Consider the following 12,992-nt stretch of genomic DNA (forward strand, 5'->3'; position numbering starts at 1 on the left):
TCACGCATGCGTCGCGATGTCTGCCTTGGGGCACTCTGAGTGCGTCCCGGAGGGAAAACCCAGGAGGAAGCCTGTCTGGAGTCTGCAGCTCCCTGGGCGCCCAGATAGCGGTCCCGTCTTCCCTGGTATTCATGCTGCACTGACCCATCAGGACCTGTGTGGGCACCTCAGGGGGCACCCACTACCTGACACAGAAAGCAGAGGAGGGCCAGCTGAAGCCCTGACTCTGCACAGGGAACACAGCTGTGAGACCAGAGGGCCTGGCACGGATCCAAAGGAAAGGTGAACCTCTGACCTGTTGACCAGCACTGCATTCCCCTAAATACCAGCCCCCACATTTCAGCTCAATTGGTAGCATGTGTCCTTTCCTAGAAAATGGAAGCTGGCTGGAGTTCCCGAGCTCTTGTCCCAGTGTAGCCTAGCACTTACATCACACGTGGAGGCTGTGCTTCGCCCTCAGGAGGGAGGGCAGGTGTCAGCACCCAGGGCACTGGACACAGAGGGACACCCAACACCAGTGGGTCCTCAAAAAGCTGTGACCATCCGTTAACCCGTGAGCCGGGCCGGGCACTCGGAGGCTCCATGCCCTGCCCGTCCTCGGAACAGGGCTCCTGCCTGCCTTCCACAGAGGCGCCCCAGGGTCACAGCTCGAGATGGTGACTGGTGCTGAGACACCTGGACACACACGGGACTGAACCCCATTAAGGCCTCTGTATGAACTTGCAAGATTGAGCGGACGGGGCGGGTGCCCGAGGAAGCCTCGTGTATGAGCCCCTTGCTTATTAAACCTGCCACATCCCAACCTGGAGTGGCCGCCTCCTTCTTCAGTCCCAGCTGCCCTCTGCGTACTGGGCCAGCTTCAGACTATACCTGGGAAGCTCCCAAGGAGCATGGGGACCTACATGACCGTATGCTGGAGAGATTTGTCATCTACTTGAGAAGGGGGAGATGACATCTGAAATAGCTTTAAAAGATAATTTTGGAAACCAAAAAGGGCATGGAATGTCATTTCACACGGTGTGAAGGACAAGAGTGAATGAGAGGTCAGCATGCGTAGCTGACGTGTGTGCCAGCTGCCACAGGGATGCTGGCCAGGATAGCTATATCCCATGAGCCTGAAGGGCTGATGGAAGCAGAAGAGGGGTTTTTGAGACTAGCGGGCAGCTCATGATTGCCACTAAGGCTAATAAGCCATGCTTGGAAACTGTGTCAGGCTGACCACAGCAGAATGTGCTACAGACCTGCTCTCACGAGAACATTGCTTCCACCTAGTCAGAGGAGGTACTCCAGTGTAGAGGCTGACGCTGCCCCTACTCTCAAAATCAAGGGTGGGCGTCCCTATAACTGCAGGCAAGATGCTGACCGCATGTCCAGAGCACCTGACAGGCCCCGCCATCCCCAGCTCAGAGGGAGGTCAGGTTCTGGGAGCACAGCCATCTTTTCTGCAGGCAAACTGGCACACACCCCTCTCCTGTGCTGTCACCTGGAAGGGGCGTGCCCCTGGCCACGTCCTGTACTTGCCCAGCTCTGCAGAAGACGCACTCACCCACCCAAGGTAGACAGCCCCAGACCTGCCCTCAGCACACTGCCCATGGTCTCCGCATCTCGCTGGCTGCACACCTGCTCCAGGCACTCCACAGGGCCGCATTGATAGCCCCTGACTGTGGACCAGGCCAGACGGTGACAGGCCTCAGGGCGCCCAACACCCAGAGAGGAGGGAAGCAGCGCCGCCTGCAGTGTGCAGCCATGAAAGGCCAGAAGGACAGAGAAAGGCCTGTGGAGACGGCTGGAAATGTGCCCAGGAATTCACTGTGGAAGCCTGCTCGCCTCCCAGGGTTGTGGTGGCACTTGGCCTGTGTTGGAGGTTCCATCAGCATCCCCAGCTCTAACCCACATCTGCTGCCAGCCAAGAGGCACCGGGAGCCCAAATGGCTGAGTGACCATCTTACCTTCCAAAGGATGGGCCAGCTGTGTCCCTCTAGGAAGCTGCAGGGACCAAAACCTCCCAAGCGGTGGGGATGAGGCTGCCCGGCTCCTGCAGCCACAGCCGTCTGGGGTGGGGGTCGTGGGCAGCACCCTGGCCTCAGGGTGTTCAGCCACCCTGCTGCTCCTCCAGCAGGCCTTCCCTAGCATCAGCTGCTGGAGAGACAGAAGTCACTTAAAGCAGTGAGCCCTGAGGCCCAGCCCATGGCTCTCCTCGATTCTCTAGAATGTAGTTTCTGGGCCAGTGCAGGGATGTGGGGTGCCATGGCGGCATGGGTGATGTGGTTGCCGAGGATGCATGTCCAGAAGGAGTGGCCATCCGGTGGCTGTCAGCCTGCCGTCCTCCATGGCTGTGCCCAGTGTACGTGCCCTGGTGTGGGGGTGGGGACCCGAGGGTGGCTGCTCTGCTCCAGGCTGGCTGTGCACTCCTGGGCAGGGAGGTCCTGGAAGCTTGGGGGCAGACAGCTCCTGAGACTGGGCCTGGCCGGTGCTCTCGCAGCCACCACAGCCACCTCCGTGCAGGGCCAGTCACTCCCTTCCTGTTCAGTCTGTCTCCATTAGCGTAGTTCTTGGTTCTAAATGCTGTTTGATTTGTGAAAGCTGCCATTTTGGTTTTTCTATCATACTTGCTTATTTTTGTCTTTCCTGTTTTTTAAACTTTGTACATGGTTTTTCAAGTTTCTGTAAGGACAGTGTCAGGATGTGCTGCCCTGGCCCCCTTTGGCAGCTCTCAGTGCTGACCCTTCCCCCTGGGGACTGATCCCTTGTGCTTGCTGATCCTTGCCATTGGAGTCCTTTCCATGTGGCCTGGTCTCTGGGGACCCGGGCTGCTCTCTCTCTCCTTTGAGGGCCGATGGCAGCCTCTGCAGAGGGGGAGCAGGGTTGCTGCCAGCACAGCTCAGCAGGAAGACCCCGTGCCACATGCAGGCCCAGGGAGTCTGTTCCAGGCACATGCCACCCGCCCACCCTGTGGGTGCCTGGGCCTTGAGGAGCCCACCACCTCACTTGGTTTGCACTCCTGTTCAGCTTGGGGACTTCCTTCCCGCTTTTGTCCCCTGCTTCCTCAAATTTCCTTTCCTGCCCACTGCCAGGCATCGTTCGTTGTAGGCAGGGTTCCTGGACGCCAGCTCCCTGGGCAGCCGGAGTGGGGCACTGTTGTGGCATGGTCGCAGTGCTGCTTTTGTGATCATTGGCTGGCTGCCTTGGGAGGTGGTGGCCTGTGTCACACGTTCTGCCCAGAGCCCTCGAGAGTTCAGCTCTCCAGGGAGCAGCCCGGTGGGCAGTGGTGGGCAGGTAGGCAGACCAGGCCCCTCTGTTCTCTCACTGCACAGTGACCGAATCCTGTTTGTCTTTGCTACGTGGGCCCAAGGCACCAAACTGAGAAGGGAACTTTCATGATGTGTCACTATGTGTGGATAGATTATCCCAAGAAACTCTGGATAAAGTTTGAAAATTGTTTCTTTTTTAGATTCATGAAGAAGATGTGACCCTTAAACTTAATCCAGAATTTGAACAAACTTACAACTTTGAGCCTATGGATGTGGAGTTCACATACAACAGGTATCACTCTAACGGCCCCTCCAGAGGGGTGTCCCCATTCTCTGGGCCCCCAGCCCCTCCGTGGTGGCGAGGGACGGGCTCCGGTGCAGTGTGTGCGCACAGGCTGTGAGCGGGCACTGCCCCCTTTGCACATGCCTCCTGGGGGGCACTTCATCACCAGACGCTTTCACATCGAGTCCTTGGCTCGTGACACATGGCCACCATCATTTATTGTGTCACAAGTATGGTGACCCTGCCACCCAGCCATCCCCTCCCCTTCCTCTACCAAGCTCCCCACCAATAACTGGGATTTTGTGTTTCTCTCTCCCTTGTATTTTAAAAGAGTAGTTTGTATGACTACTTAAAGATACACACAGGAAGTGTATTTCGTTTCTGTCATTTTGAGCGTGTGGTCAGTAGGTCTAGGAGTCGATGCTGAGATCCATCGTGTCACCTGGCGCTGGTCACTCATCTTCACTGCTGCCCCGGCCTGTGTGAGCCCTGGGCATCTGTTCTCCTGTTTGGCTGGCTGCCTGCTGCTGGGAAGGCTCTGCTTGAATACCCTCCTGCCTCCGCACACACACGCCCCACGGTTTCTTGGTAGTAGGAGTGGGGTCGTAGTTCGGCGATGTTCATATTTCAGCTTTAGACACGGGTGTCAGTGATCCCCGCTGTCAGCGTGTGTGGCAGCCCGATGATCATTTCCTCCCAAACCTGGCTTTCTTGAACTTGTAAGTCTGTGCAAGCCTGGTGAGTGGGACTCCTCACCGTGATCTTGGGGGGTGTCTCTGGACTACTCCTGAGGCTGTCTGTGGGTGCTGGCCATAGAATGTCTGCCTCTGTGAAATGTTGCTCATGTCTTTCATTGAATGATCCAACTCTTACTATTTGTAGAGCCCTTTCTGTGTCCTTTGTGCGCGGCTGTGCTCAGGCGTTTATATCACAGGAGACTTCTCTAGGTTCACGTGTCTTCTCATATTCTTTAGAGTATAGATGGAGTAACAGAAGATGTTCAATTCTAAGATCTGCCAGGTTGCTTTTTTAACGTTACTGCTTTCCACGTCTTGCTTAAGAAACCTCCCATGTTCGGGCTGTCAGAGACTGGAAGGCCTTGAGGGCGCGTCGACTATGGGAATGGGGAGGTAGATGCACTTGGCTCCTTTTTGATGTGGTTTGCTCAGGAAAACAGAAGGCAGAACAGAGAAAGAGTGATAGTCAAAGAGGTACATGGGGTCCAGGGAGGGACTTGCCCTGTTTGCTGTTTAAAAATGAGAGAAACCAGCAGGCATGAGACACGCAGGATGAGTTCAGTACCTGGGGAGGGGGGATCCCAGGCTGAGGCAGGGCGCACACCCTCCACAGTGGCCGCATGAGCGATCTGTGCCGATTTGTACCTGGAAATGCCTGATGACCTGCTCCCACCCTAGAACATGAGTCAGGGATGTTCAGAGGGAAGGGGGAGCGTGTGGATACCCGGTCGGGGGAGGAGAAGAGGGAACCATCCAGTGTAGATGGTGGAGTGTGAGGTGTGGGGCTGGGCCCAGGAGAGGAGGGGGCAGGGAGTGGCCGGGGGGGCCAGTGTGGCTTGGAACACAGGGCAGGTGAGGCAGTTCTTGACCTGTGGAGTACTGGAAAGGCAGAAGTTAGATGGAGGGTGGGGATGTCTGAGTCAGTGATCAGAGGTGGGTGCCGAGGTGGGGGGATGTCAGGTTGGGGGCATCAACAAAGGGCCCACTGGCCGCTTTGCTTCACAGGGCTTTTGCTTGTCCCGTGGAAGTGTTTTAATAGTTTGCATTAGGCTCAAAATCAGGAGATCTCACATTTTAAAAAAAAAACATGTATTCCCACCTGTTTTGAACAGTAGGAAGATGGAAGAAACCACAGTGCAGCAGGTGAGACAGAGCCAAGAAGCAGGGCCCTCTGGGCCCAGCCCAGCTGCGTCTCCATGCTGGCCGCCCGCTTCCCACGCTGGGGTCCCTTTAGGAAGCCAGGCTGAGACTGAGGGCCAGACCAGCTCTGCCTCCCGAGGAGCAGCTTGGCAGCCTCGACCGTTTGAACCCCAGAGAGACCAGCTCCACGGCAGAGAGAGCGAGCATGTCCGTCACCCCCAGATGCTTCCTCCGCACCCCCCACCACCACCACACACACTGTCCCAATGCAGCGCTTCAGTCACGGCTGACAAGTAGGCACTCTAGGGTTTCCGGGCAGCTGCATCTAGGGCGGCCCCCCCCCGTGCCTGCGTGAGACCTCAGCCTGGACTGGGGAGGCTTCTTGCCTCTGATGGAGGAAGAATTCACAGACAGGTTGAACAAGTGTAGGTAAAGGGATTCGTTAAGGCAAATGGCAGCAGTCGTGCAGGCGTAACAGGGAGGAGACAGAGGCTCACTGAACTCCTGCCCAGCACAGGGCAGATCCCTGGGTATCTCCTGAAGCCAGAGTCACCTGGCGCCCAGTGTCTGAATCTGCACGGCCTGGGGACTGAGCCCCCACGACCCCAGGAATTGGGGAAGCCACAGAGCCCTGGATGGAGTGAAATTATGTTCTGCGAACTCCCCAGAGGCAAAGAAAGGAGACTTTTAGGCAGGCTGCTAAGAGTATGATCGTACAGCTGCAGTTCCACATGGGTCACCCAGGAACTTGAAAGCCCAAGTCAGAGACCTCGGCAGCTCCTCCCTACTTGTCTTAAGTGAAACAGAGGGAGTGAAGATTAGTACTTAAGTCTAGAAAATGGAATGAAGTAGCAAAGTAGCAGACACCACTGGGAAAGGGGTATCATATTAACCTCCTCACAGGCTTGGAAGAACATGGAGACAAGACCCACAAGGTTGAGCAGCAAGAGGTCTTTATTTGATGCAAAGTACACACTCAAAGGGGATTGCGGGCAGCCTCAGAGAAGAAGTGCTCTGAACGGCTTAGGATTCTGTCTTAAGGCTTTCAATGGGGCAAAGGGCCGGGGTGGGGGGACGTAGGCTTGACTTGTGGTCTCACGATGTCTTGTCTCCAGTGAGAAGCATTGTGTCACTGTCCATAGTCCCCTGGATGTTCTGTAAGACAAACTTAACACAGGAATTTATTGATCCTGTTCTTCAAGATAGTGGCTATCCTCAAGCACTGGGGACATAACATTTATGGTGAGTTTTTGGCTGATTACCGTATAATATGTTAGGAATCTTCCCTCCTAACTCCCTAGTAAAAAAATAGAATCTTAGCCTTAAGATGGAGTCTCTCCTGTTCTTATGTTTTCAGCATATTTCGTCATAGGCAGGAAAAAATAATCATGGTGCTTTTCCCCTGCCCCCTTCCTCAGAATTTTATGTAAATGGAAGCACAACAGAACCTACTGTTTCTTGCCTGGCAGCTTCCACTCACCCCTCCCACGGCTGGTGGGACTCCAGTCCGAGAAGGTGCCCGACAGCGTGCGAGGTCCCATTTGCCCCACCCTCCCCTGACCCTCTGTGTGACCCTGTCTTCTTGACTTTAGTGATTCTGGCAGGGGGAGATGGTATCTCACTGTGGTTTAATTTGCATTTCCCTGATGATTGGTAATGTGTTGAGCATATTTTTATTTGTATATTTCCCACTCAGGAATGTTCTTTGTTGACATGCCTTTTCAAGTCTTCAGTTCATCTTATTTTTAATCATTTTTATTATTATTGAGTTGTTTACATATCCTCAGTACAAGTCCTTTATTAGGTATGTTTTTGCAATTATTTCCTCAGACCATGGCTTGTATTCTCATTGTTTTTAGTAGAGCCTTTTGAAGAGCAGAAATTCTTAATTTTGATGAAATACAACTTATCAATTTTTTCTTTCATGGATCGTGCTTTTGGTGACACACTGAAGAAATCTGCCACCTCAAGATTGCAAAGATTTTCTCCTGTGTTTTCTTCTAGAAATTTTTCAGCCCCCAGTTTTACATTTGGGTCTATGATCTGTTTCAAGTTTTAGAAATGATGCAAAGTATGGGTAGAATTTAGTTTTGGGGGGTGTGGGTGTCCAGTTGTCCCAGCACCATTGGTTGAAAAGACTCTCCTCTCTCCATTGAGATCGTAAGTTAATGCTGATGTGAAGTCAACTTTGCGTTCTCAGAATAACCACCCCCCTTGGCGATGATGTAATTTCCTTTTAGATACTGTTAGATCAGATATGCTAGAATTTTACTAATTTTTGCATCTATGTTCATGAGGTATAGTGGCCTGTCATTTCTTAAAGTATCTTTTTCTGATTTTGTATCAGTCACACTGGCCTTCCAGTGAGTTGGAAAGTGCTGTCTCCTCTGTTTTCTTGGGACAGTCCATGGATAATGAGTTTTCTTCCTTAAGTGTTTGGTGGGATTTACCAGAAGGTCTATCTTCTAGGTCTGGAGTTTTCTCTTTGGGAAGATTTCTGACTACAAATTTGATATCTATACCTGATCAAGAACCATTGGGGTTACCAATTCCTTGTTGAATAAGCTTTGGTAGCATATGTCTTTTTAGGAATTGGTACATTTCATCCAAGTTGTCTAATCTGTTTGCATGAAATTATTTTTATTTCCTTATTATTTTGCCATCTGTAGGGTCTGTACTGACCTCACCTCTCTTGTTCTAATAATGGAGTATGTGTCTTCTCGTCTCATCAGTCTGGCTGGAGGTTTATCAGTTGTATTGACTTTAGGAAAGAATCAACTTTTGGCTTCATTGATACTCTCTAGTGTTTTCCTGTCTTCTATTTTAATGATTTCTGCTCTGATCTTTGTGGGGTTTTTTTGCTTCCTGTGGGTGCCATTTGCACTTCTTTTTCTAATTGCTGCTGGTGGAAGTTAAGGTTGGTTCGAGGCATTTCTTCTTATATAATTCAGGTGTTTAGTGCTGCATGGATGTTGTCCTACTGAAGGTTGTATTGTAATTGCCCAGCCAGTCTCCATTTGCTAGACATCTGAGTTCTCAGTATTTTTCAGTTGCAAACATGGAGCAAAAAACATCCTTGTCTTTGTAAAATGATTTATTTTTATTTTATTTTATATTTTTTGTTATCGTTAATCTACAATTACATGCAGAACATTATGTTTACTAGGCTCCGCCCTTCACCAAGTCCCCCCCACAATCCCCATTACAGTCACTGTCCATCAGCGTAGTAAGATGCTGTAGAATCACTACTTCTCTGTGTTGCGCAGCCCTCCCCGTGCCCCCCCACACTATACATGCTAATCGTAATGCCCCCTTCCTTTTTTCCCACCCTTATCCCTCCCTTCCCACCCATCCTCCCCAGTCCCTTTCCCTTTGGTAACTGTTAGTCCATTCTTGGGTTCTGTGATTCTGCTGCTGTTTTGTTCCTTCAGTTTTTCTTTGTTCTTATGCTCCACAGATGAGTGAAACCATTTGGTACTTGTCTTTCTCCGCCTGGCTTATTTCACTGAGCATAATACCCTCCAGCTCCATCCATGTTGTTGCAAATGGTAGGATTTGTTTTCTTCTTATGGCTGAATAGTGTTCCATTGTGTATATGTACCACATCTTCTTTATCCATTCATCTACTGATGGACACTTGGGTTGCTTCCATATCTTGGCTATTGTAAATAGTGCAGCAATAAACATAGGGGTGCATCTGTCTTTTTTAAAACTGGGCTCCTGCATTCTTAGGGTAAATTCCTGGAAGTGGGATTCCTGGGTCAAATGGTATTTCTATTTTGAGCTTTTTGAGGAACCTCCATACTGCTTTCCATAATGGTTAGACTAATTGTAAAATTAATTTAAATAGAGGGAGACCTGGGTTTCTGCAATGTGCAGTCTCTTCTTAAATAGCAGTTTCGCTTGAGAAAGTTCTCTGGGTCGTTCATTTCTCTCTCTTCCTTGTTCCCCTCTGGGATTCTCGGTGGCAGTGATGTCAGCTCCCACCCTGTCTGTTTCATCTGCCCTCATGGGTCACCATCTCCGTCGTTGTCTTACTCTACTTTAATGCAGACACCTCTGGTGCCACCAGGCAACACCTTGTCTGTCACTTGTCAGCTTCTGTTTAAGCTGTCACCCTTGCCTTCTGGGCACTTCTTGAGATCTTTTTTTTTTCTCTTCAGCCTATTTAGTCATAAGATATACTGGAAAACTGTCAACTAGATAACTTTATATCAAACCTTTATCATACACCCAGAGTGAAAAACACAGTGCTTTTTATTTTGGTTAATTCCTCCTCTAATGTGCTTGTGGGATTTGTTAGGTGCTGTTTTGTTCGTGTTTTTCACGCTCTGAGGCGGGAACATGGTGATCTGCATGCTGATAAGGTTATCTTGTTTATGGGACTGTCAGTCATCATTTTGGAGTCTTGCTGTGGTGACTTTGAAAAGATTTTGGCAGCCTCCCTCCTCTCCTCCTGGAGGGGTCCTGGTGGCCAGGCGGCCTGTGTCACTGGGCGGGTCTCTGGAAGGGGCAGGCGTTAGGTCCTCCCCTGATTTCTTCCTCTCTAACTGGTCTGCTTTGGGTTTTTTTCCTTGTTGTCCCTCATCCTGCATGGAGTTTATTGTATCCTTGACAAATATTTGCTGAAGATTGTATTGAAGGGATGGCCAGGCTTCAGGAGCTCACGGTCCAAGTGAGAAGCAGGTGGGCCCTGGGTGCCCACGTCTAAGAACGTGGGGGTCTGCTCTCGCACCTTCGCTCGGTTGAGGCCAGATGCTCTTGCTTTGGTCATGGTGTTTCTCAGAAGATGGAGTTTTATTTCCTACTTTTTTATTCTTTTTGTTGTGTTAAAAAAACAGACAGCAGGCACACAGTGGGGTCACTTGGGCTGAACCCATGTCACCACACTGAGACTTGACGTGATTCCGGCTGCCCCAGAAAGGGAGTCTGAAACCAGCCAGTAGGGGTCGCCAGGTCAGCACCAGGGAGCTCGTCTGCCTGGCCGGCCCCTGCCACGGCCTTGCGGTGACCAGACTGCTTGTTTGCTCAGATACTTCCCTGTTCCCGCTCCTGCGGTGTAACAGTCGTTCATTCTAGACAGCTCCGCAGCGCTCCTTTCTCTCTGCTAGGTTGGACGTTGCCCAGTTAGAATTGATTTTTATTCAAATAAACTCAGTTTATTCTAACAGTTGTTTTCAGCGGATTTTAATGTTATGAATCTTTACAATCAGAATTACTTTCCTATTGATGTAGTTGTATTAGTATTTCCCTAATACTTCATAGGGTGTATTTTCATTTTTTTTCCTGCTTGTCCACTCGATACATTAAACCAGAAATATTCCCAGAAAGGAAGGAGTTCCTGCTGCCCCAACATCCAGGATGTTCCTGTTCAGCCTCTCTGTGACGCCCTAGTGCTTTGTACAGATGGCTGCTGGAAAGTGGCCCTCGTCCTCCAGGCTTCCTGGTGGTGCCCAGGGCCCTGGAAGCCGTGACTCCAGCGTGGTCCCTGTGTACGTGGTTCGTAAAGGTCCCGCTAGTGTGTTGACGCAAACTGTGTGATCAGACATCGGGGCCATGCCAGCCTTAGAATTTCTAAGCTGAGTCGTTTTACTTCGCTTTCTCTCTGGCAGGACCACAAGCAGACGATGTCATTTTGCGCTTGAGCAAGTCACCCACCTAGGAGTCAAAGGTACTGCTACTGTGGAGTGATCGTCTCCTTTTCACAGTTTCACATAGGGTTTCATGGAGAGCAGTGTCTTCATCACACATTGGAGTGAAACTATGATAGCCAGTGTCTTTGCTGAGACTGGGCAGTTGAGAGTTCTCTTACGATTTCAACTGTGTAAAAAGAGCATGCTCAAATTATTGAAGACAAAGTCATTTGCATTCTGCTTTTTCTCCCAACATAATTCACGTTTGTACTTACAAATAGACAAAAAATGGCTTTTTGCAGAGCCTGTAACGGAGAGACAGCATACAGGGGCCAGAAGAGAAGGTTTGCAAAACGAGTTACTTCAGGATTGACTGCAGACATTTAGGCTGCCTCTCTTGGTTTCTTAGAGCTTTTCAGTAATATCCACTTGCTTATCTTCTCTTGTTTTAAAAGTGTTGTTTCCAGAAGAAGTCATTTTACAGTCTCCCCAAGTGACAGGGAACTGGAACCACGCACAAGACACCAGAAACGATGGGCAGTCTACCACCAAGGTATTGCTCTGGCAACTTTATATATTTAGACATCTGTAACAGGTGTCCCACCAGATCAGCTCTCAGTTGACTGCAGATTGAGAGGAGTATAGCTGGAACATGACCCAGAATCACAGCTAATAACTAGACCGCTCTGGAGTAGACCTGGCATGAGGCCAGCATATGACTATGGAGAGGTCAGACAGCTATGGAGTCGGGGTTTGCATGAGCCTAGAGTTTTACTTCAGAGTTCCATGCTCTTTGTGCTCACTCAGACACAGGTTTGTGTGACCGTGTGTACACAGCAAAATGTCTGATGGACACGCAGCAAATGGGGAGCCAGTGTAGTCCAGTCACTCTGTGAATAGTGCGTCATGCCTGTGGTGCCAGCCGTTCATTGTCCTAAGCTCTTCTTATGTTTCATGAGGGAAGTAGGCATAGTTTTATCCATGACTGTTTCCAGTAAGGAGACGAGTGGAGGCGGGCCACAGTGGGGCTCATCACCTGCAAGTCTTTGCTATTGGAATTTGTTCTTTTGAGCATGTTTGGAATTTATGATAAATACAAATTTTTCAATTATATCTACTGTTTAGAAACCATTTTACCATTTTATAGTCTCCTGTGAAAATGCAAAAATGGTAGTTTCAGAATGGCTGCACAATCACAGAAAATTCTCTCAATGGAAACAGAAGGTTTCCATTAGTCTGCTGTGTATTTCGTGTCTGACCTCTGTTTTATCCTGAAAATAGAAGCACAGATGCAGTGTCATCTGCAGCCTCTTCCTCAGCTCATTCACTGCCCAGTCCACTGCCTGCCCCTCGGGGGATCTGTGTCTGTGGGCGGCAGGTGTGAGGCAGGACAGACGCGTTCCCAGCGTCAGGTGGGTCATGTTCCTGGTGGTCCTGACTATATTTTTAAATGCAGAACACTGTCCTATGGGTTAGCTAAGTTGCCAATAAATTCCAGGGCGTTCCACACATCAACCAAGATGGATAAGGGAATGGATTCACCTTCCCACCTTAAGTAATTAAAAATCAGACAAAACACATATTAACAGTTTCAGATATGGAGCATCAGGCATTACAGAACTGGGTTTTCTGAGATAGGAAATCAATGAGGGGACCCCTTGATGGCCCCAGCTTACACCCTTCGAAGTTCCCAGGCCTGGGAGCAGAAAGTGGGAACCCAGTGGTCCACTGAGTTGAGGACACCCACTTGGCAAGGACAAGAAGGACGGAGGTTACAGGGCACAGGGTTGGGGACAGCATGGCACAGAGAGCCTCCAGGCCCTGCCAGGGTCCCCCGGGGGACCTGGTAAGTGCAGGTGAGGAGAAGACCCAAGTGTGGGAAGGACGCCTGGAGAGCAGAGAGGAGCCCCTAGTTCCCACAGCCAGAGAGTTGACAGGTCATCGGGAG

The 12,992-nt window shown here is 50.3% G+C and overlaps 1 protein-coding gene across 5 annotated transcripts in view; it reads left to right on the forward strand.

Moving 5' to 3' along the window:
• MOV10L1 (Mov10 like RNA helicase 1) overlaps nucleotides 1-12,992 on the forward strand; it is a 51,780-nt gene that overhangs the window by 26,066 nt on the left and 12,722 nt on the right. For 4 of the 5 annotated variants that reach the window (XM_073214074.1, XM_073214076.1, XM_073214073.1 and 1 more), the window contains exons 13-15: nucleotides 3,452-3,543; nucleotides 11,024-11,082; nucleotides 11,500-11,597. In XM_073214074.1, coding sequence (XP_073070175.1) covers nucleotides 3,452-3,543; nucleotides 11,024-11,082; nucleotides 11,500-11,597 — 249 coding nt within the window. Of the gene's footprint in view, nucleotides 1-3,451; nucleotides 3,544-11,023; nucleotides 11,083-11,499; nucleotides 11,598-12,325; nucleotides 12,457-12,992 lie in introns of those variants that run through there. The other variant, XM_073214077.1, reaches the window with a different exon arrangement.

This window comes from Manis javanica, chromosome 10 (assembly GCF_040802235.1).
Source record: "Manis javanica isolate MJ-LG chromosome 10, MJ_LKY, whole genome shotgun sequence".
In the NCBI taxonomy this organism is placed as follows: Eukaryota; Metazoa; Chordata; class Mammalia; order Pholidota; family Manidae; genus Manis; species Manis javanica.